The sequence below is a fragment of the Ipomoea nil genome, unplaced genomic scaffold, assembly GCF_001879475.1.
Source record: "Ipomoea nil cultivar Tokyo-kokei standard unplaced genomic scaffold, Asagao_1.1 scaffold0256, whole genome shotgun sequence".
Classification (NCBI taxonomy): domain Eukaryota; kingdom Viridiplantae; phylum Streptophyta; class Magnoliopsida; order Solanales; family Convolvulaceae; genus Ipomoea; species Ipomoea nil.
The window spans coordinates 116,803-138,454 of record NW_017616684.1 but is presented as its reverse complement, the minus strand read 5'-3'; the positions used below and the strand labels follow the sequence as shown (position 1 = coordinate 138,454).

The 21,652-nt window shown below is 37.2% G+C and overlaps 2 protein-coding genes across 2 annotated transcripts; both read left to right on the top strand.

The window, feature by feature from the left end:
* Nucleotides 1-2,194: 2,194 nt before the first annotated feature.
* LOC109147050 lies at nt 2,195-3,380 on the top strand. The gene is made up of 2 exons (XM_019294688.1): nt 2,195-3,156; nt 3,269-3,380. Exons 1-2 carry the CDS (start codon nt 2,195-2,197, stop codon nt 3,378-3,380), a joined length of 1,074 nt encoding a protein of 357 aa, XP_019150233.1.
* Nucleotides 3,381-10,906: 7,526 nt separating this feature from the next.
* LOC109146857 (U-box domain-containing protein 35-like) lies at nt 10,907-14,797 on the top strand. Its single transcript, XM_019294531.1, has 7 exons — nt 10,907-11,512; nt 11,636-11,730; nt 11,818-11,951; nt 12,165-12,651; nt 12,889-12,993; nt 13,583-13,675; nt 14,407-14,797. Exons 1-7 carry the CDS (start codon nt 11,341-11,343, stop codon nt 14,761-14,763), a joined length of 1,443 nt encoding a protein of 480 aa, XP_019150076.1. The 5' UTR covers nt 10,907-11,340; the 3' UTR covers nt 14,764-14,797.
* The last annotated feature ends 6,855 nt before the right edge of the window (nt 14,798-21,652 follow it).

Sequence of the window (21,652 nt, the reverse complement as noted above, 5' to 3'; positions counted from 1 at the left end):
GGTAATTACACAAGTATGTGCCATAGCGCAGCGCCAATCCCCTACGGAACTATAACTTTTCACCTGTAATCCTTAACCACTATTTTTGCAACGATAAAAAAAAATGACACCGTTTTCATAGATTGGTTTATTTGGTTTTATTCTATGATTATCTTTCTTTCTTTATGATATACCCGGGATAGCGGTAGTGTGATGATTGGCAACGATGACACTAATCAGTGGCGGTGGCAATTGGGCGATCTTACTTCGCTTTTTATTTTAATTATGGAAAAATTACATTTTTTTCCTTCAGTTATACCCGTGGTACAAATATAGTTCCTAAGTTATACGCGTGACCATCTTTAAATCATAAGTTATTCACAAAGTAGGAATTTTAGTCCCTCAAAGACTATTTTTGTCCTCAATATGTATTTTAATAAAGTGGTTGATTTAGTCATTTAGAAAATAAAAATCGTCACCTTGCACATACCTACTTTAGGGGTTAAAAATAGTCATGCATATAACTTAGAGATTATATTTGTACCACAGGTATAACTGGAGGACCAAAAAAAAAAAAAAAAAAGCAAATTGATCTTTATATATCGAATAAACACTTGGGATGATATATAAGATGCTTAAGTTAGGAGAAATAAATTTTATTATCCATGTTAACACTCATTAGGTCTTACATGTCATATTTAACTTGTTTAAATAAGAAGATTATAGGCTAATTGGTCGATTGAATAAAATCTCTCTCCCTGGTATCTAGGGTTTTCTCTATCTCTCTCCCTGGTATCTAGGGTTTATAGATTTTTCAACAGATTATTTTGTTTCGTTTTCGACCGCCTACGCTGCTACGTTCCCGGTTTCCTGCTTTGTTTCCGATCGTCCAGACTGTTACGTACGTAGGGTTTCCTCAGGAACAATCACTCAGGTTGGCAGTTTTGCGTTAACAGTGTTAAGGCAGCATGGATGTTCGTGGTTTGGTCAAAGGTTGCGCAGAGATAACCCTCGATGACGAAGAGACGGGGGTCCGCTTCGAAGATGATCCGAGTCCGGCGATCGCGGTAGAGGTTGAGCGACAATATTGGCAACTGGTCGGCCGTTTCTTAACCGATCGAAGTGTCAAGTTTGACGTGATGAGACAGGTAATGGCATCTGTCTGGAGGCCGTTGATGGGGATACAGGTTACAGAGGTGCAGCCGAATCTTTATTTATTCACGTTTTATCATGACACGGATTTGGCGTATGTTTTGGAGAATGGTCCTTGGGCGTTTGAGAATGCAACTTTAATATGTCAGTCGTTGCGGCCTGGTGAGCATCCTACGCAGGTCAGTTTGAATACGATTGATTATTGGATACAGGTTCATGATTTGCCGGTTGGCTACCGAACGGAAAAAGTTTTGGAAAAAGTGGGGGATTTTTTGGGGCTGTTTGTTCGGCTGGATGAGCGGAATTTTGTGAGACCCTGGACAACTTTCTACAGGGTGAAGGTCACGGTTGAGGTAACAGCACCTCTGAAAAGGCGCATGAAGATGATATTGCGGGACAATTCGTGGACGTGGGTTAATTTCCGGTACGAACGTTTGCATATGTTTTGTTACTATTGTGGAAAGCTAGGGCACACGGATAAGTTCTGCCTTGATGCTCGTGTGTCTGGCCTAAAGCCAGAACAGTATCCGTTTAGTGCGAGTTTGAAGGCTGGGGGCAATTTACTGGCAAAGGCGGTAGGGGAGAGTTGGCTGCAAAAGGGGGAACGAAGGCATCGAGAGTTGGGGCTCGGTTGCGGGGAGGGGGGTTTTGCTCATGGCTCACTTTTGAACACTGCCGGGGCGGGTGGCAGTTCGGCTAACCCGGCAGAATTGCGCCGGGGTTTGCCGGCGGTTAGGGGTGGGGCGGCAAGGCCAATTCGGCCGCATATGGAGGGTTTGAGGGAGGGGGTTCGGGATGAGGGGGAGGAGGAGGGGGTGCGGGTCGATCCGAAGCGGAGACGGGGTGTGGTGAGGGAGTTGGCGGAGAGGGTGGTGGTGGAGGAGGGGGAGATGTTGGTGGATTCGGTTACTTCTATTCTAGCGGGACCTGTTGATCAGGCCCGCCCTTCCCAATGAGTACTCTAAGTTGGAACTGCCGTGGCTTGGGCAATCCACGGACGGTTCGTGAAATTGTGGACTTAGTGTCCAAAAGGAAGCCGGATTTTGTGTACTTGATGGAGACAATGGTGGATAGGAGTCATGTGGAGAGACTCCGTGTGAAGATTGGTTTTGAGGGAGGGTTTGGTGTTGATAGTGTGAGACAGAAAGGAGGCATGGGTTTTCTTTGGGCAAAAAATAATAGCGCTCGGTTAATTAAGTACTCTAATAACCACATTGATCTGGTGGTGTCACTGCCAAACCAACATCACTGGAGGCTTACTTGCTATTATGGTTTTGCGCAAAGCACGAGAAGAAGAGAGTCGTGGGATTTTCTACGATCGCTCAAGGATACATCTGATCTTCCTTGGGTTGTAATAGGAGATTTTAACGATCTCCTTCATCAGTCTGAGAAGAGGGGTAGACGGCCGCATCCAGTTGGTTTGCTAGAAGGGTTTGGGGAGGCGCTTATGGATTGTGGTTTGGCGACGATTCCCATGATTGGGTATCCTTTTACCTGGGAACGGGGTAAGGGAACGCCGGATTGGGTAGAGGAGAGGCTGGATAGGGCGGTGGGGGACGCAGCTTGGTTGGGGATTCATGATAGAGCCAGGCTATATAATATTCATACATTAATGTCGGATCATACGGCCCTTTTTCTGGATATTAATGGCACTGTAACGACACGAAGACCCCGCAGTTTTCGGTTTGAGAATGCGTGGTTAGGGGATGAGGGCTGCAGAGGAGTGGTAGAGGAGAGATGGCTGAGTACGCAGGGGTTGGGTTTGCAGGAGAGATTGTGGACGTGTGGTCAGGGTTTGAAGAAGTGGGGAGGGGATCATTTCCACAAATTTGGTTCTAGGATTGACACAATAAGGCGTGAAATGAATGCCTTGAGAGGGTGCATGGACCCGGAATCTCTGGGGAAGTTTAGACAGCTGGATGAGCAGTTGTGTTCCATTCTGTCGCAGGAAGAGACTTTCTGGAAACAAAGGGCCAAACAGCACTGGCTGCAGGGGGCGGATAGAAATACTAAGTTTTTCCACCAGTACGCCACGTACCGGAAAAGGAAGAATTTTGTGGTGAAACTTAAGGATGATAACGGGGTCTGGAGGGAGGGGGTTGGTCTTTTCGCGCTGGTTACGAACTATTATGAGCAGATTTTCCAGTCCAGTGGCGGTGCCGGAGGCTTTCAGGTGGATACTCTTGTTCCACGGGTCTCACATGAACAGAACGAAGCTCTCCTCTGTCCTTTTGAGCCTGAGGAGGTGAAGTGCGCCTTGTTCTCCATGGGGAAGGATAAGTCACCAGGACCAGATGGCATGAACCCGGGCTTCTACCAGGCGTTCTGGGATCTTGTTGGTAAGGATGTTACTGATTTTGTGCTTAATTGTTTATCTCAATCATCCTTCCCCCTAGAGTTAAATGATGCGAATATTGTGTTAATTCCTAAGAAGGCAGCCCCTGAGTTTGTTGCGGATCTTAGGCCTATTGCTTTGTGTAATGTGGTATATAAAGTAATGGCCAAGATGATCGCTAATCGTATGAAGCCGTTGCTTGATAATATTATTTCGAAGTCGCAGAGTGCCTTTTTGCCTGGCAGGCTCATCTCAGACAATATTCTTATTGCGTCTGAGGTTGGCCACTACTTACGAAGGAAACAGTTGGGGCAGGTAGGGTGGGCGGCCCTAAAATTGGATATGGCTAAGGCTTACGATCGAATGGAGTGGTCGTTTGTGGAAAGTATGATGTTGGGTCTGGGTTTTAATGAGAAGTGGGTTGGACTCATAATGCACTGTGTACGGACTGTTAGGTACAGGGTGTTGGTAAATGGGAAGCCGAGCAATGAAATAATCCCATCCAGGGGGTTAAGGCAGGGAGACCCTCTATCTCCGTATCTATTTATTATATGTGCAGAAGGCCTGTCTCTTTTGTTGCAGGATGCTCAGGCAAAAGGACGGATGCATGGTTGCAGGGTTGCTCGTGGAGCCCCATCTATCTCGCATCTCTTCTTTGCAGATGATAGTCTTCTCTTTTTTAAGGCTAATATGCAGGAAACATTGGAAGTGAAACGATGTTTAGCGGTTTATGAGGAATTTTCAGGCCAGTCTGTTAATTATCATAAATCCAATATTTCTTTTAGTCGCAATACTGACTTGGGGGTCAGGAATGATATTGCTAATGAGCTGGGAGTTGAGCAAGCAGAGGATTTTGGGAAATATCTGGGCCTTCCCTCAGTTATTGGAAGGAACAGGAAAGTGGTTTTCTCGTATATTGAGCAGAAATTGAAACAGAGGTTTGGCTCCTGGAATAAGAGACTGTTATCCATGGCAGGGAAGGAGGTGTTACTGAAAAGTGTGGCACAGGCAATGCCGACCTACACCATGAGCATATATCTGTTACCTTTGACTTTATGCGCTTCACTGGAAAGACTCATGAATAGATACTGGTGGGGTAAGAGTAATGTGGTTGATGGCATTCACTGGATGGCCTGGGATAAGATGAGTGTTCCCAAGAAGCATGGGGGCATGGGTTTTAAAAGTTTGCATGAGTTTAATTTGGCTCTTCTTGGGAAGCAAGGGTGGAGATTGTTGATTAGCCCGGACTCCCTAGTGGCGAGGATTTTTAAAGCAAGGTATTTTCCTAATACTACCTTTTATGAGGCCACGCTTGGTGGTAACCCAAGTTATGTGTGGAGAAGCATAATGGCCAGCCATGATCTTATTCGAAATGGTTGCAGGCGGAGAGTAGGCAATGGAAGAATGACTAAAGTCTGGGACCATCCCTGGTTGCCTGACCCCCATGATCCGTTTGTTCACTCAGATCAGCCTATGCATGATTCGGATTTGATAGTGGCAGACTTGATTGATTATGATCAGGGGATTTGGAAACAGGATATAATATCACAGCTATTTATTCCCAGGGATGTTAATTTGATTTTACAGACCCCTGTAAGTGTGGATTTTATTGATGATTGGTACTGGTCGGGGGATTTTAGGGGTATTTATACGGTTAAAAATGGTTATAGGCTGCTTGGAGAGATTAATACCCCTACTGATGCTTTATGGAACAACATCTGGAAACTACGGGTACCCCCGAAATGGAAAGTTTTCATGTGGAGAGCTGCTACTAATATTTTGCCAACAATTACTAATTTGGTTAGAAGGAGGGTGGAGATCCATAATGTGTGCCCTGCTTGTGGGATTTTTGAAGAGGATGTTATGCACATTTTATGCAATTGTGTTTATGCTAGACATGTGTGGAATATTTCACAACTCCAAATCCCTAACTTTGGTAATCATGATTTTATGCAGTGGGTGGAGCTTTGGTTAGGGAACACAGCAATATCTGCTGGTTTTCTAAAGGAACAAATATGTGGAATACTCTACGAATTATGGAAGGCCCGGAATATGGCGGTTTGGGATCATGCTTTGCCTACCCCGATGCAGCTTTGTACCGTCTCTCGCCGTGCATGGGCTGTTTGGAGTTCCTCCAATGCTCTCGGCAGCTCCACGTCACGCCAGACCGGTCCCACTGTTTTGCCGCAACAACCGCATGGGGCGCTACTCACTTTACCGCAACAAGCCGCCGCATCCTACCCCCAAGATGCAGTGTTGTGTAGTACGGATGCGGGGTTTTATGGACCCCAACACGCCCCGACTTTCGGGTTCTACGTCCGAAGCTCGGTTGGTGTTTTTATAGCAGCGGTAAATGGCCCTCTCTCTTGCCCATATGACCCCCTGCTAGCTGAAGCGATGGCAATACGTGAGGCTCTCTCATGGCTACAGAATCACAATCATCACAATATTGTCATCTTGACGGATTGCGCAGTTCTTGTGGATAGTTTTCGAGGCAGCAGGTCTTATCGTTCGTATCTTGGCATTGTTTTAGATTCATGTTTGCGTTTGTTTAATTCATTCCCAGTTCATTCAGTTCAGTTTGTTCGCAGAGGCACCAATTTGGTATCTCATGCCTTAGCTAAACATGTAAGGGCGGTTCACGAACGTTCAGTATGGACCGAGTCCCTACCATCTTTTATTCCTTTCGAGTTAAGTTAATGCAATATATGAAGGTTTTGGCTTTCAAAAAAAAAAAAAAAAAAAAAAAAAAGGCTAATTGGTCGGATTACACTAATTTGATGAGTTGAGGGATTCAATTTGGCATTTTATTATATAATTATATATCGAATAAACACTTGGGATGATATGATGTTAAGTTAGGAGAAATATATTTTATTATCCATGTCAACACTCATTAGGTCTTACATGTCATATTTAACTTGTTTAAATAAGAAGATTATAGGCTAATTGGTCGGATTACACTAATTTGATGAGTTGTGGGGTTCAATTGGGCATTTTCTTATAGAGCAAATTACACTTTTGGTCCTATGACTATAGAGAGCGTGTTAATTTTGGTTCGTGATTTTTAAAACTAACAATTTAGTCCTTTAACGATGCTATTTTTAGCAGATTTGGTCCTCCCGGCCAAATCACCGGTGGAAATTGACCGGAAATATGTTTGCCATTTTAAATTAAATATTAGGGAGGGTAAATCGGTTATTTTAAGTGTTAAAAATTAAAAATCAAAAAATGAAATTCTCCATCACATGATATCCTTCCCCAAACAACGCCGCCGTCATTGGAATCCCCTTCCCTTCCAGCAACTTTGCACACTGCTTACCGGCATCCACCAACGGATCATCGCCGTCGACACCGTACCCTTCGACAAACACAGACCATACATCTGATCAATCGCGTACAACAGAAAAATGGGATCGTTTTTGAGCCTTTACTCGGATTCCGACATCGTCTTCCCGCTGAAATAAGGATGGTGCAAGATCATCCCCTTGATATTTAGTGGCTTGAGCTCTTCCGCCGCCACCCTCAGTCCAGCAAAGTAAGCAAGGTTTCCGCCGGCGCTGGTGCCGGAAAGATAACAGTTGTCTAAATCCACGAAGTTGCGGACCCACCCGTCTTAGGTCGAGCTCACCCACTTCAGCTCGTCCACGGCGTCTTCATACGCCGCTGGCAAGCGGTGCTCTAGGGCTAGACGTTACATCGTACAATGGCAAACGAAGCAAAGAAGAAGGAAACACTTAAAATGACCAATTTATCCCCTTAATATTTAATTTAAAATGGCAAAACGTATTTCCGGCCAATTTCTACAGATGATTTGGCCGGGAGGACCAAATCTGCTAAAAAAAAGCATAGTTAAAGGACTAAATTGTTAGTTTTAAAAGTCACGGACTGAAATTAACACACTCCCTATTGTCATAGGACCAAAAGTGTAATTTGCTCATTTATTATATAATGAGGGTCTAATTGTTGTTTCTGATATACTTAGCTTTGAGAGGTTATTTAGCGATTTTCTCAAAGTTGGATTAGGAACATAATGTCTTGTGTGTCTACTTCAAGACTAGCAATCCAATGCAACGGGAAGAGAACAGTATGGTTTAGGCCAAGCCTAGGGATTCGCCAAGGTGATCCCATATCACCCTTGCTGTTCGTCTTATGCATAGAACGACTTGGTCACCTCATTAATGAGAAAGTTAAATCTGGAGAATGGAAAGGAATCAATGTCACAAAGGACAGACCAGAGTTAACTCACCTATTCTTCACCGACGATATGCTCTTGTTTGGGGAAGCAACGATAGATCAGGCCCAAACCATGAAACACTGCCTTGATGTCTTCCGTAGCCATTCTGGTCAGAAGGTTAACTACCAGAAGTCACTTATCTATTTTTCCAGAAATACACCACTGGCTACTCAGATAACTACTGCGCATATACTGCAAATACCCAGGACTGATGATTTAAGTAATTACCTGGTTGTGCCTTCCTTACATGGTAGGTTAAAAATTGATACCTTCGCAGGTCTGATTTTGAAGATACAGTCCAAGCTTGCAGGTTCGAAAATGATATCCCTTTCCTTAGCGGGTAGGAGAACCCTGGCGCAATCTGTTCTCTCTGCCATTCCCACCTACGTAATGCAGACCACATTCTTTCCTACCAGAGTCATTTTGCTGATTGAAAGAATTATTAGAGATTTTATCTGGGGCTCAGAGGGTGACACAAGAAAGTGCAATCTGGTAGCCTAGGATACTGTCACTAAAACTAAAAAACATGGTGGCATGGGGCTTCGGAAGCTTGGATTACTGAATCAAGCCTTCCTCACCAAGCTTGGTTGGACAAAAATAATGAAGGCTAAATACATGAATGGCAGTATTGATCCTCAGACGTGGCAGCCAAAACGGGGGTCTTCTAATGCATGGAAAGGCATCATCCGAGCCACCCCTACTTTGATCAAGGGTTTGTGCAAACAAGTTAGGAACGGGAAGACCACTATGTTCTGGATGGATTCTTAGCTAGGCCATCGACCTTTGGCTGAACAACTACGTGCACCCTTACCATTGCCAGAGCTTTATGCACCAGTGGCATCTTATTGGAACTCATCATCAGGGTGGAAATGGCCTTGCCTAACCAATCTTTTCCCAACAGAGACTACTAATCGCCTTGCAGCTTTCGTGCTATGTGACGATACTGACCAGGAAGATAGTATAGGATGGGGCAAAGGAAATTCGGATGAATTTTCGATCAAGTCAGCTTATTAAATTATCTCGAGAGATGACAGCCTAAGTGGCACGCAAGTCTGGAACCATATCTGGAAAACTAAAGGTGCCCAGCCGTATTCAAGTCTTTCTATGGCTAGCTAGGCACGATAAACTAATGACGAATGTCAACAGAATGAGACGCGGTTTCACTACCAAAAACAGATGTGACTTCTGTGCAGACCCTGTTAAATCTTCAAAGCATATCCTTCACCACTTCCCCAAGGCAAGTGAAACTTGGGACCTCCTTCTTCCCAATATGCTTCAAAATTCTCAGGATCTATCCTTCCTTGACTGGCTGGATGCCGGAATAAGTAACTTTCAAGACAATAATCGTAAACATACAATGTGCATCACGTTTGCTGTCACCACATGGTGGCTTTGGAAATGGCGCAATGATAGAATCTTCAATGCCAAGGATCATGATCAAAGGTTTAAGGTCTATTGGATTCAGAATCAGGTCTCGAAAATAACTACAGCATTCTTCAGAGCGGCAAGTCAATCCTCGCAGACACCAGACAGAGCATAGAGATTTATTAAGTGGTCAAAACCACTTCTTGGTTGGTTAAAGATTAACGTGGATGGGAGTTCAAATCTCCATAATAATAAGGCGGCATGTGGAGGTTTAGCCAGAAATGAGGATGGGATGTGGATCAGAGGGTTCATGCACAAAATCAGAGTTTGTGCGGCCGAGACAGCTGAGGCTTGGGGTCTATTAAGAGGTATTCAGTTGGCTAATTTGGTAGGAAGCAGAAGAACCATATTTGAATGTGACTCTAACTTAATCGTTGATGCTATCAAACATAACCTGAAAGTCAGGAACACTGTAGATAACATCCTTCATCCATGTGTCAGAGAGCAAAAGACATTGGTGAATGGCAGTTGCTTCATATCGCTAGGGAACAAAACCAAGCTGCTAACTTCTTGGCAAGGAACGCATCTATCTACACAGGCCCTGGAGTCATCAACGAACCACCTGACGAGCTGTACCATATTCTTGAGAATGATTGTGGTGGAATTCCCATTTCGCGCCTTCGTATAAACTAGTTTTCCTTTCGGGTGACCCCCTTCCTTCTGATATAAAAATAAATAAATAAATAAATAAAAGGGTTGACAGGCCATTTAGTCCATCAGTCCGTGCTAACACAGGTTGGGCTGGGATTTTTCCAACCTATGTAAAAAAAAAAAAAAATGGGTCGACTCGTTTCTAGATGAACCGAGACGGACTAGCCCACATGGGTTGGGCTAGCCAGTTTTGATAGCTCTACCTCCATGTAATTACAAGTTAACTTCATCTCCACGAAGGACCAAATAGCTAATATTTTCACTAAAGCTTTGGACTTCTCACATTTGTGTGTATGCTACGTGACAAGTTTTGTATTGCTTCCCACCCTCATTCATATTTATGTGCGTTGTGTGACAAGTTTTGTATTGATTCTCACCCTCCTTCATATTTATGTGTGCTGTGTGACAAGTTTTGTATTGCTTTTCACCCTCTTTTTATGTTGAGGGAGAGGATTAGAAATTAATACTTTTTAACCTGGAGGGTGTGGTTGAGTGAAAGAGACTCATTCATCCTTAGCCAAAAGTCAAGGGTTCGAGTTGTCCCACCCAAAAGATGTGCTTACAATTCTGGAAACCCTGGGTATACCCAAAAAAAAAAAAAAAATACTCTTTGTATTAGGAATGTACCATATATGCATAGATAAAGTGATTAAATTTGATTGTATTTACTTAATTATATTATTCCTACTAGGTTTGTATTAGGATTTGTACATGCATGTACATATCATTGCATAATATAATATATAGAAAATTAAAGCTCTTTCTACATAATCCTATAGTAAGAACAAGCCACGATAGTTCGGTCAATATATCTATATTCAAGAAATGATGGTTTTTTTTTTATTTGGAAACATACAGAGATATGATGTATTTATTTGTATAATATTAGAAAGAATTAAGAATACTAAATATACCTTTCAAAATAATAATAATAATAATAATAATAATAATAATAATAATAATAATAATAATAATAATAATAATAATAATAATAATAATAATAATAATAATAATAATAATAATAATAATAATAATAATAATAATAATAGATTATTAAAAATCATAATTAAAATCTATGATATATGCATCACCACCCTCACCATTCAAGCAAATTAAGTTGTTTTTTTTCTTTTTAAAGAACTTTTTAGCATTTAGATATATTTTTCAAAGAAATGGATTTCAAACTCAATCACCACGAATCAATTCCTTGTAGGTTTTGAGGAGGTGTTTGGGTTTCGACCCAAATTTAGGGTTCTTCAATTCAATCTATATATATACCTTCATTAGGTTTTAACCCAAATTTAGGGTTGTTCAATCCAATCTATATATATTATATATAGATATCCTTCATTAGGGTTTGACCCTAATTTAGGGTTCTTCAATTCAATCTATATATCGATATCCTTCATTAGGGTTTGACCCAAATTTAGGCCTCTTTAATTCAATCTGTATGCATCCTTCATCTTCTCAACGTTGTCCCTTTTTCATTTAGTTTGTTCCTACTTGTTGTCACAATTTCCTCGATCATTTTGTTGTTTAATTCCTTAAATACATTACGAGGATGTTGGGTCCAATTGGGTTGGAGGAAGAGAGATCGGTGGCGGTGGCCATCGACAGAAATGACAAACACAGCTTCTATGCTCTCCAATGGACGACCGATGTTCTTCTCTCTAAAGGCCAAACTCTAATATTAATCCATGTTCATCAATCATCCTTACCTAAACCCATACCTAGTATGCACCTCTTTCTCTCTCTCTCTCTCCATATATTTATTTAACTTTTAATATAATTATAACACATTCTTAATTTTTTTTAATATATATATTATTGTGTTGTTTAATTTGTTACTGATGCAGCTGGAAACGGTGATTTCTCAAACGGAGCACAAGACCCAGATGATTCCTCCACGGATGTATTTCTTCCATATCGCTTGTTTTGTTCTTCTAGACAGGTAATTAAGCTCCATCATATCATTTCATCAATTCTTCAATTCCTTCAGTGTAATTTGGATGGCTTAATTATGTATATATATCCTCAGGTTTTTTGTGATACTGTAATGCTTGAAGATCAAGACATAGGCAAGGCCCTAATTGATTATGTGTCGTTATACAGAATCCAAATTCTGGTACTCGGTACCCAATCCAAAGCCAAACATCTTGGCATTCCTCGAATGTATGTATATATACTAACCAACCGCCCTTCATTTCCTTAAAATTTTCATTTCATGTTTATTAGACTTGATTTAATTTGGTTTGTATTAACTGAGTGATGTTGAAATGAGAACCTCTCTCACTACTGAATTTCCGACCACCTGAAAGTGATTTCTGACCACTTTTGGTATCCGAAAAAACTTTTGTTGCTATTTCATATTATATTGGCATGCAGATTGTTGAACAATAGGAGTGAGGTTGCAAGCACAGTGATGAAAGGGGCACCAGGGTATTGCAGCGTTTACACCATTGCCAAGGGGAACAAGGTGGCTTCCGCGAGAGAAGCCACCCATCCATTGAAATCCTCGTTGGAGAGAATATTCCAGAATGTTCCAGAGCGGAAGCTCAACACCAGCGCCAGTATGTGCCGCTCCCGAACGCCGTCGGACGAGGTGGTTTTCCAGGCCAGATTATACACCGACATCTCCTTGTCCGCCGACAGTTCGCTTTTGGCTTTGTACCAAAACCTGCCATCCGATCAACGGAATAACGCCGCATCATCATCGGAATCGGCTAGTTTTAGTTCGTATGCGAGGAGGAAGAATAATGGGAACAATTTCACAAGGGGGGGATTGGTTTATTCCGGTGAGCAGAAGTCGTCGGCGGTGGACGACGATGATGAATGCAGCCGGCCAAACTCGCTCCCATCTTCGCCGACAACGGTAAATGTATTATACTCGTAGTCTAACTATTAACTGAATAAACTTAAATATTAATCTCCAGCTATAGTTGATATCTTCTTAATGTTACTTGACCTGCAAAATAATATTAGACGTTTTAATTCATACTTGACTTTGTAATGATATATTAGTATTTTCTAAGCAATATCCTAAAATATATAATTTAAGGATTGTGAACTTCCAAATGTAAATGTATATTTGTTTGTGTGAATGTATTAGGACGATGTGGCGGGAGAAATGATGAGAAGAATAGAGCTTGAAACCAATCAGACCATGGAAATGTACCATGAAGCCTGTAAACAAGCTGTCCAACAAAAACAAAAGGTAATTACTCTACTTTTTCCTATATTTTATTTTCTCAAATATGAACTATATATTATGATTTTTTTTCTCTTCTGTTTTTTTTTTTTTTAAGTTGTGGGTTTTACTTTGTTAATATCTAAATTAGTCCAATTATAACGATTTTTCTCGATTTAATCCTAAACATCTTTTTTGGGCTCAATTGGGATCAGGACGGTTTTACTTAATTGAGTTCACTGTTATGATAATTTGGTAATTTCACATTTATTAATACTCATTTTAATTTAATCCTCGACTATTATGATTTTACCGAATTTAGTCTTCAACTACTATAATGATTTTTCTTGATTTAGTCCTTAATTCTAATTGTCGATGACTCAATTACGTAAACTCATCTAAGTTTAAGACCCAATTAATTAAGCATGTTTAGGGACTAAATCAAAAAAATCAGTATAATCAAGAAATAAACTCAACATATAACTATTGCCCTTTTTAAACCAAAATAAAAAGTTCAAAATATTAGTTACATATCGTGCTATGAATAAATATTATCTGTTAAAGGTATTAAATAATTAATGCATAATGCAACATATATATATTGTTTTTATTTTAGACGAAAGAACTTGAAAATCTATGCAAGGAAATGGAGAAGAAGCTAAGAGAAGTTGAATTGGAGAAGATGGAGGCATTGGCAATGTTTGAGAAGGTAATTATTTCAAATTTTCTCAAACAGAATGTCATATTATATCTTGAGTCACTGATTATAAGTACTTCAATATGAATCACATTAAAATTTTGATGTCAAAATCCAATGAAAATGATGAGATTTTTTAAAGAGGTACAACGTATATGTTATGGCAAAAATTTGCGCAATCTGCGAAACGGGTTGGATCAATATGAAAACGTAATACATATACTAAAAATTGTAATACTAATCAGAAATACAACGTTCTTTACTTCGGAAAGGGCAAATACTTTTTGAAGAAAAAAATGTAATACTTTTACATTTTGATTTAAAAGTATTACGTTTTTCCTCAAAGTATTACATGACATTTTTTTTTCTTATAAGTAACAAACACTTTAGTATAGTGGTTTTTTCACGTTTAGTCTTAAACTTTCAAAGATTCCACGTGGTCATTCGACTTTCAAATTGTTACCATATGTGGTCCAAGTTAACCATCAATTGTCCTTCAACTATCAAATTTTAATCACCTGAGGATCACGGATGGTTAAATTTTAAAAATTGAAAAACCATGAGTAGTTAACTTAGACCCAGATGGTAACAATTTGAAAGGTGAAGGACCATTAGTGATTCAACTTTTCAAAACTATTATACTCTGAGGACCCCATTTGGCATTACTTCTAATTAGTATTATGTTTTTATATTGGCCCGACTCATTCCACGGTTTCACTGATATGTTATTGATGGTAATGCAGACAAAAGAGGTTTTGAATGTAAACCAAGAAATGGAGAAGAAGATGAAAGAAGCAGAAAGGGAGAGGGAGGAGGCGGTGGCAATGGCAGCGAAAGAGAAAGCGATGAGAATGGCGGCAACGGAGGAGATGAAAGCGGCGAAAAAGGCGGCGGAGAGAGAGACGAAGAAGAGGAAAGATGTAGAAAGGAACATCACTGCCATGAGAGAAGCAGAGGCCAGCAAGATAATTGTGTTAAGTAACTTAGCAGAATCCCATAATGTTTCCAACAAGTCTCAACACCTACACAAAATCCTTATTGCTTTCATTGTATTTTACTTCTATTTCTTTGAATTGAAACGAGCCCTCAAGTATGAATAATATATGCATTCAGATTCATGGATATGCACATAAATTATTTCAACTTGATGACACCCTAACAGTAGACCACATTCTCAAAATAATTAGTGTCCACTTTTTAATTTGAACACTTAACTACTTAGGAGTATTAGTATGAATGTCATTTTTTTTTAATGCTATTGACTCTATTACATTGTAGTATCTGTTCAAACATATTTTCTCAACCTAATGAAGCACAAAGAGTCAACAACGCCACCTCCCACAAGAGAGAGGTCACTACATGTCATCTGAGCACAACGCCACCTCCCACAAGAGAGAGGTCACTACATGTCATCTGAGCACAAGGTGCTTGGCGAATGTCATTTAAAAGATATTAATTATAAATTTCTAATGATATATTTTTTTTATATTAATTTTATTTGTATAAAAAGTAAAATAAAAATAATAATAATTTAGTTCTTGCAATGTCAACAATAGTCATGTATAACAATCAAATAAAGTTTCAAGTGGTATCTAATCCAATAACCATGATTGACCCGAAATTTTGGCAATTGGGCCGTGGCCTTTTGGATAATATTTTAACGAGTGACCCCAAACTCAAACTGAATTTTGACAAAAATAAAATATGATCACATTTTCTGGGCATTTTTTAGATAATATTTTTGTAATCGTTATGCGTTGGACCGTGTCCAGCATGCATGCTGGACACGGATAACAGTGCTGTTAGGCACTGTTATCTCCTTCTTTTCTTTTTTTTTAATTTCAGACCGCTTCGTTATAGGAGTATATGTTCATAATTTTATTACTATATATTAATAACTGTACATTCATAACTCCATAACTGTACGTTCATAACTCTATAACTGTACATTCATAACTCCATAATTGTACATTCATAACTCCATAATTGTACATTCATAATTTTCGAAACTCTATGTTCACAATTTTAGAGTTCTATGTTCATAATTTTATCACTATATGTTCATAATTGTAAGTTCATAATGTCAGAGCTCTTTGTTCATAATTCGATCAATAACTGTACATTCATAATTCCATAACTGTAGATTCATAATCTCATAACTGTAGATTCATAACTCCATAACTGTAGATTCATAACTCTATAACTGTACATTCATAACTCCATAACTGTACATTCATAATCTTCGAAGCTCTATATTCACAATTTTAAAGCTCCATGGTCATAAATTTTATCACTATATGTTCATAATTGTAAGTTCATAATGTTAGAGCTCTGTGTTCATAATTTCATAATTACATAACTGTACATTCATAACGGCATAACTGTACATTCATAATCCAAAAAAAAAATAACGCCGTTAATGGCAAAACACGCGCGAATTTTTTTTTAACTAAATGACGCGTTTTTTTAAAAAAAGACGTCGTTTTGGGCCCGTGACGGGTCCAGGGCATAATTTGCCATATTTTTTAATGAAGGCCAGAAATCTTTGCTTGGAAAATTTGTGGATGAAGTTGAAGATGAACTTTTTTTACCTTCTAGTTTATTATCCCACATTTTGATTGCAAATTAAAGAGAGCAAAAATCTAATTTGAAGAAATATGTACGCAAACTGCTGAAAGGAATCACAAATTGCTTTAAATTGGAGTGTAAAACCTAAATTTACAGTTTTACTCTTCATTTTAACACCAGCTTAACGCCAAATCTAATAGATAACTATTTTGGCTTAAAATTCAAAAATCGGTGGATCATTTTGAAAAATTAAAAATCAAGAGACCAATTTAAGAAAATATTATAATCGGATTACCATTTTAGAAATTAACTTTTTTTATTCTAATCATGTACTTGTATATATACTCTGTACTATTTTCTCTCATTAATTAATGTTCTCATCAGCATGACCTCATTCAGTTCGGACAAAACTGAGTACTATACAATTCAAATCTTAACTAGAACCAGGATTTGTTTTAGTACACACACATAACTCACATGTACAGAATTTGAAACTTTAAATTTACAATTTCAATATTTGATTTAAAACAAAAAAAAAAAAAAAAAAAAAAAAAAAAAAAAAAAAAAAAAAAAAAAAGGTTCCAATCAACAGTTTGAACTTGAACTACTAGTTTGTGGAACCAAAACTAAACCTTCTCCATAAGGTTCTTATTCTAATTCTAAATGCTCCGTATTTCTCAACCGTGAACTATTGATTCGAAATTAAAACCGAATTGCGGTCACATTCACTCTTGATGCAGTATTGTTTATAAGGATTTAAGAAAAAAAAAAAAAACTTTTTATATGTATTTGTTGACTAAATCCATAACAATGTAATCAAATAATGAGATGTATACACAAAATATTAAATACAAAAATTAATAAATATTTCATAATTTTTTAAAAAAGAAATATAGTATGACTTGTCCCGATCAAAATGGGTGGTCGATTCAGTGGACCATGATTCTTAAACCAAAAGATCACGAGTTCAATTTTTGTCAAAATTTTCTCAATCGAGCATGTTATTCAGAGTCTTCCTAGTGCACTAATGTAGTAACATTCATCATTTCATCATATATAAAAACTATAACAAGTACAGTTTATATACTTTGCCAACATCATAAATTAAAATGTTGCTAACATTCTCAACAGCGTCGGTGCGCACAAGGGATCTGCCTACTTTGAGCATAATCCCCACACTGCTACTGTCGAAGTTCAAACATTGGTCTCTTATTGAGCTAAGTCGTGCGGGCAAAAATCACATTTCTCATTTAGATGCATTGCTGTTAACACTTTTGTCGAATAATAAGATTGTTTTTTTTTTTTAAATATGGTAAACAAAATAAACTTGACAATAAATAAATAAATAAAGCCAACTTGATTGAGAAGAATAGAATAATTTCATTTTTTTTAAGGAGGAAGTGGAGGAGGAGGAAAGCAAATAGGAAGTACAAATCCATTATTCTTTTTTAAAAGTTAGCAAATTAAATATATATATATATATATATATATATATATATATATATATATATATATATATATATATGTGAATTACATTAGAGAGTACTCAGAGTAGTAAAAGGAAAAGGAAAAAAAAAAAAGAAAAAAAAAAAGCAATAAAAGAGGGGAGAGTTTTGACTTATTATTAGGTGGTATTTTTTTTTTGTTCTTTAATTTTTATTTTAATGTGAAAAATTAATTAAAGATAAATGTGGTCCTTGGGCATTTGCTATCATAAAGTGAGAAAACATCATTAGAAAGCAACTTCCTAGTGACTTGTCTCCCCTATTGAAGTGAATGGTGCATGAATGCTTCTAACACATTATAATATTTATTTTTTTGGACCACCATTTTTACACTATATTTTACACTTCAAAACATGTTTCCTTTATAACTTCACCCCCATGCATGGCTCCATTAGAAGGGTTAATTCAAGTTTTGATATTGTGTTTTTTTTTTTAATTATTAGTATTCAAGCTCAAAATAGATTTTTTTTCTATCTAAAATTATTGAAAATTTATTATTTGTAATCTTTCAGATGGCTAAAAGTAACACATTTATGTCCAATGGTTCAGTAGGCAGTATTTGGGAGAAGAGACCAATCTTCAAATCTCGGATGCTCAAAGTAGGCTGATTCCTTGTGTGCACCGACATTTAGCTATGTTTGCTGAACCATTGAGTCACCTTCCTTGTCGCATCGGCATTTGGTCATGTCTGTTATGTCATTGAGTCACCGTGATTTACATAATCTCAAATACTCTGTCAGACTAGGGTGTGGGGAGCCCTTGGGATTGGCGATTCAACCTTTTTGGGAGAAGAATAACAAAAGTAACATATTTTCAATAATTGATAATCAAATCTAGTCAATTTTAAACTTATAAATGAAAAAGTGAGAAAATGCATTAATCAAGATGATACATTTATAATTAGCTCCATCAATGAGAAGTGGGGGAGGGAGAGTTATTGTAAAAGGTTGTGGTCCTTGAAATTTTGAGTATGTGACGATGAAATTAATTTCTTAGTCCGTGTATTGAATAAGATCAATAATCGATCAAATTTAATTTCAAATTATTGAAATGTATCAATTTTAATATTTCTAATAACTAAAACTGACATGTTTTTTAATAGTTAAGAATCAAATTTACTCGATTTTAAATTAATAAACTAAAAGCAAGAAAATGTAGTGGTGAAACTAATAAAATTACAATTAACTACTCCATCATTGAGATGGGAGGAAGGAAGAAGCTTTGGAAAAGGAGGTGATTCTCACAATTTTGAGCATATAATGATATCTTGTTTTTTTTTTTTTTTAATTTCAAGCACTTAAGTTAAAAATTGATTAAATCTGGTTTCAAACTATTAAAAATGATTTTTTTAATATTTAAATAAAATAATTAAAAGTAATAGATATTTAAACATTCGGGAATCAAATCTAGTAAATTTTAAATTGAAAAGCTATTTAAAAAAAAAAAACAACAACAACAACAATAATTGAGAGGGTGAAGTTACAATTAAGTCCATCAAGGGAGGAAGAGAGAAAGAGAGACATTGAAAGGAGGTGGTACTTGAGAGTTTGTGCATATGATAGAAATTTGGAGAGCATAAAAAGAAGCTAAGGTATACATTTTATGGAACACCTATATTTTATTCCACTTCACTTTGTCATTCTCTTCACTTTTGTCACAAAAAGTGCCTCAAAATTTTAGTTGGGATTTGAAATAAAGTGGGGAAAGATTGAAGCTCAGCTCGGATCTCCTCAACCTTTTAGCTCACCAATGTGCTTAGACTTTAGAGGCGCACTAATCTTCTCATATCATCTTTTGCTTAACATACATCCCAAACTTGTTTTGCTGCTACTCGAAAGCACATTATAGGTGAAAAACTTTATAATTCTAGTCGGGTAGTTTAAGTTGTTCATAGCTGCAGATCTCTTCAAACTAATGATGTCAACAAACAAATTTAATGAGAAATCAAACTTAAAACTTTATTGTTATCAAGTTGACTATTCGACAAACTTATTTAAGAGTTGCCCCCTACAATTCTTCTCTCTAACTCTCCTTTTTAGTGAATTATGTGACTATTAATTTGTACTTTTGTGTCAACAATAATTTTTAACCCAATAACTTAAGAGCAAACATAATAATAGTTTTTGCTCAGTTTTTAAGGAATAAAAAATTAAGAATTAGTTTTTATCTAATGGGTAAAGGGTTTTTTTTTTTTTTTTGCTAGATTTTTCTCCTACAAATATGATTTTTGGGTGCAGTCCACTTTTGGAGGGAAAGGGAAAAACTTGCCCAGATTGTTGCGCCTGTGAAGCAATCTGCACGCCGAGAAGGCGCATGCAATGCACGCGTAATGCCTTTAGTTTTTTTTTTTTCTGTAAGAATTTATTGTTTCTCTTTTCCCTCTTCTCACTTGCTTCTCTCTCCTACATTGCCTGCAAAAAACTCAGAAAATTCTATAACTATTGAAGTTGTTCTAAGATAATTGGTAAGTAACTACTAATAAAACAGTAATAATAAAAGTATAATCTAAATTAATCTTATAGTGATAAAGATATTATATATTGTATGAAAAATGAGTTGAATAGATTTATTTACGTATAACTCAATTATTTCTTTACGTATAACTCAATTTGTATTTATAAGTGAGAAATAGGTGCACATTAATTATATTTTGCTTTTTATTCTTCTCAAAAGGTTGAATTTCGAACTTCAATGGCCCGACAAAGCATTTGGGATGTGATGTAAATTATGGTAACTCAGCTGAACACAGTGGCTAGACCTTTGCTTACTGCGCACAATGAGCCCCCCTCAATTTGAGAGGTTGCTCCCACACTTCTGCTAGTGAGACTCGATCCCTAATCATTTTTTCCAAACTTCACTCATGTAACCAACTGAGCTGCCCTTGCAGGCTATATTTTACTTTTTATTCTTTGATACATTCATGTTTGATGAAATCTCAAGGACAGCAAAAGTGAAAAAAGCACATAGTTTAAGTTAAAAAACTCATTTTCAAAAAAAAAAAAAAAAAGTTAAAAGACTCACATTATCTCATCCACAACCCATACATTTACGAGATTATTGACTTGTTATCTCATCTTATCAAATACTCGGTATATAATTCTGAGAATACAAATACTCCATTTATTTTATTTTATCTATCTTGTTTAGTATTTATTAATGACACCAATTTGTCTTTGTTTATTCATTTTCTTTAACAATTTTTAAATTTAATTTTTGTAAATAATAATATATTTCACGTAATTTTTAAATATATATAAATTTTATAGACAAACTCCAAAATAAAGAGAGAATTTTTTTTCTCCCATTAAATATCAAAGTTGTAACTTTATTAATTATTACAAGATTAATAACATGACCAACTTAATTAGATTTATACAAAGTATTCCAAAAAGAAAAATTATAATTGAAAAAAAAAAGGTGGGATAATAAAGGAATAACAATGAATAAAGTGATGGAGCCCACAGGGTTAGCATTTTATGGGACCAGCGCAGGGACAATCATAGACTGCCAAAGCTCCTCCAAAAAAGCTGTCTGCTTCTCAACGCACAATCATGACATGATTTTTTGAGGAAATCGAACTGTACACGTGTCCTTAGAAATCCATCCGCCACCTGTCCCTGATTTTTTGCTGCTACCTTTCACCTGAGCCGCAGAGGTGAAACACTGTTATCTGTTAAATAAAGCACATGATTTTGGTGAACCATCACGTGACTCTTTTAATTTTTTTTTATTCTTTTTTGCAATTAAATCATCGAACTAAAAAAAAATATACGGAGTATATAATTGAGTCCCTTAACAATACAAATTCACACAATTAGATGTAAAATGACCTGATTATTTAAAATTATGCTGACGTGGCGATTACCGATTTTAACAATAACTAGTATTTTCACCCGTGAAATGCACGGAATGGAAT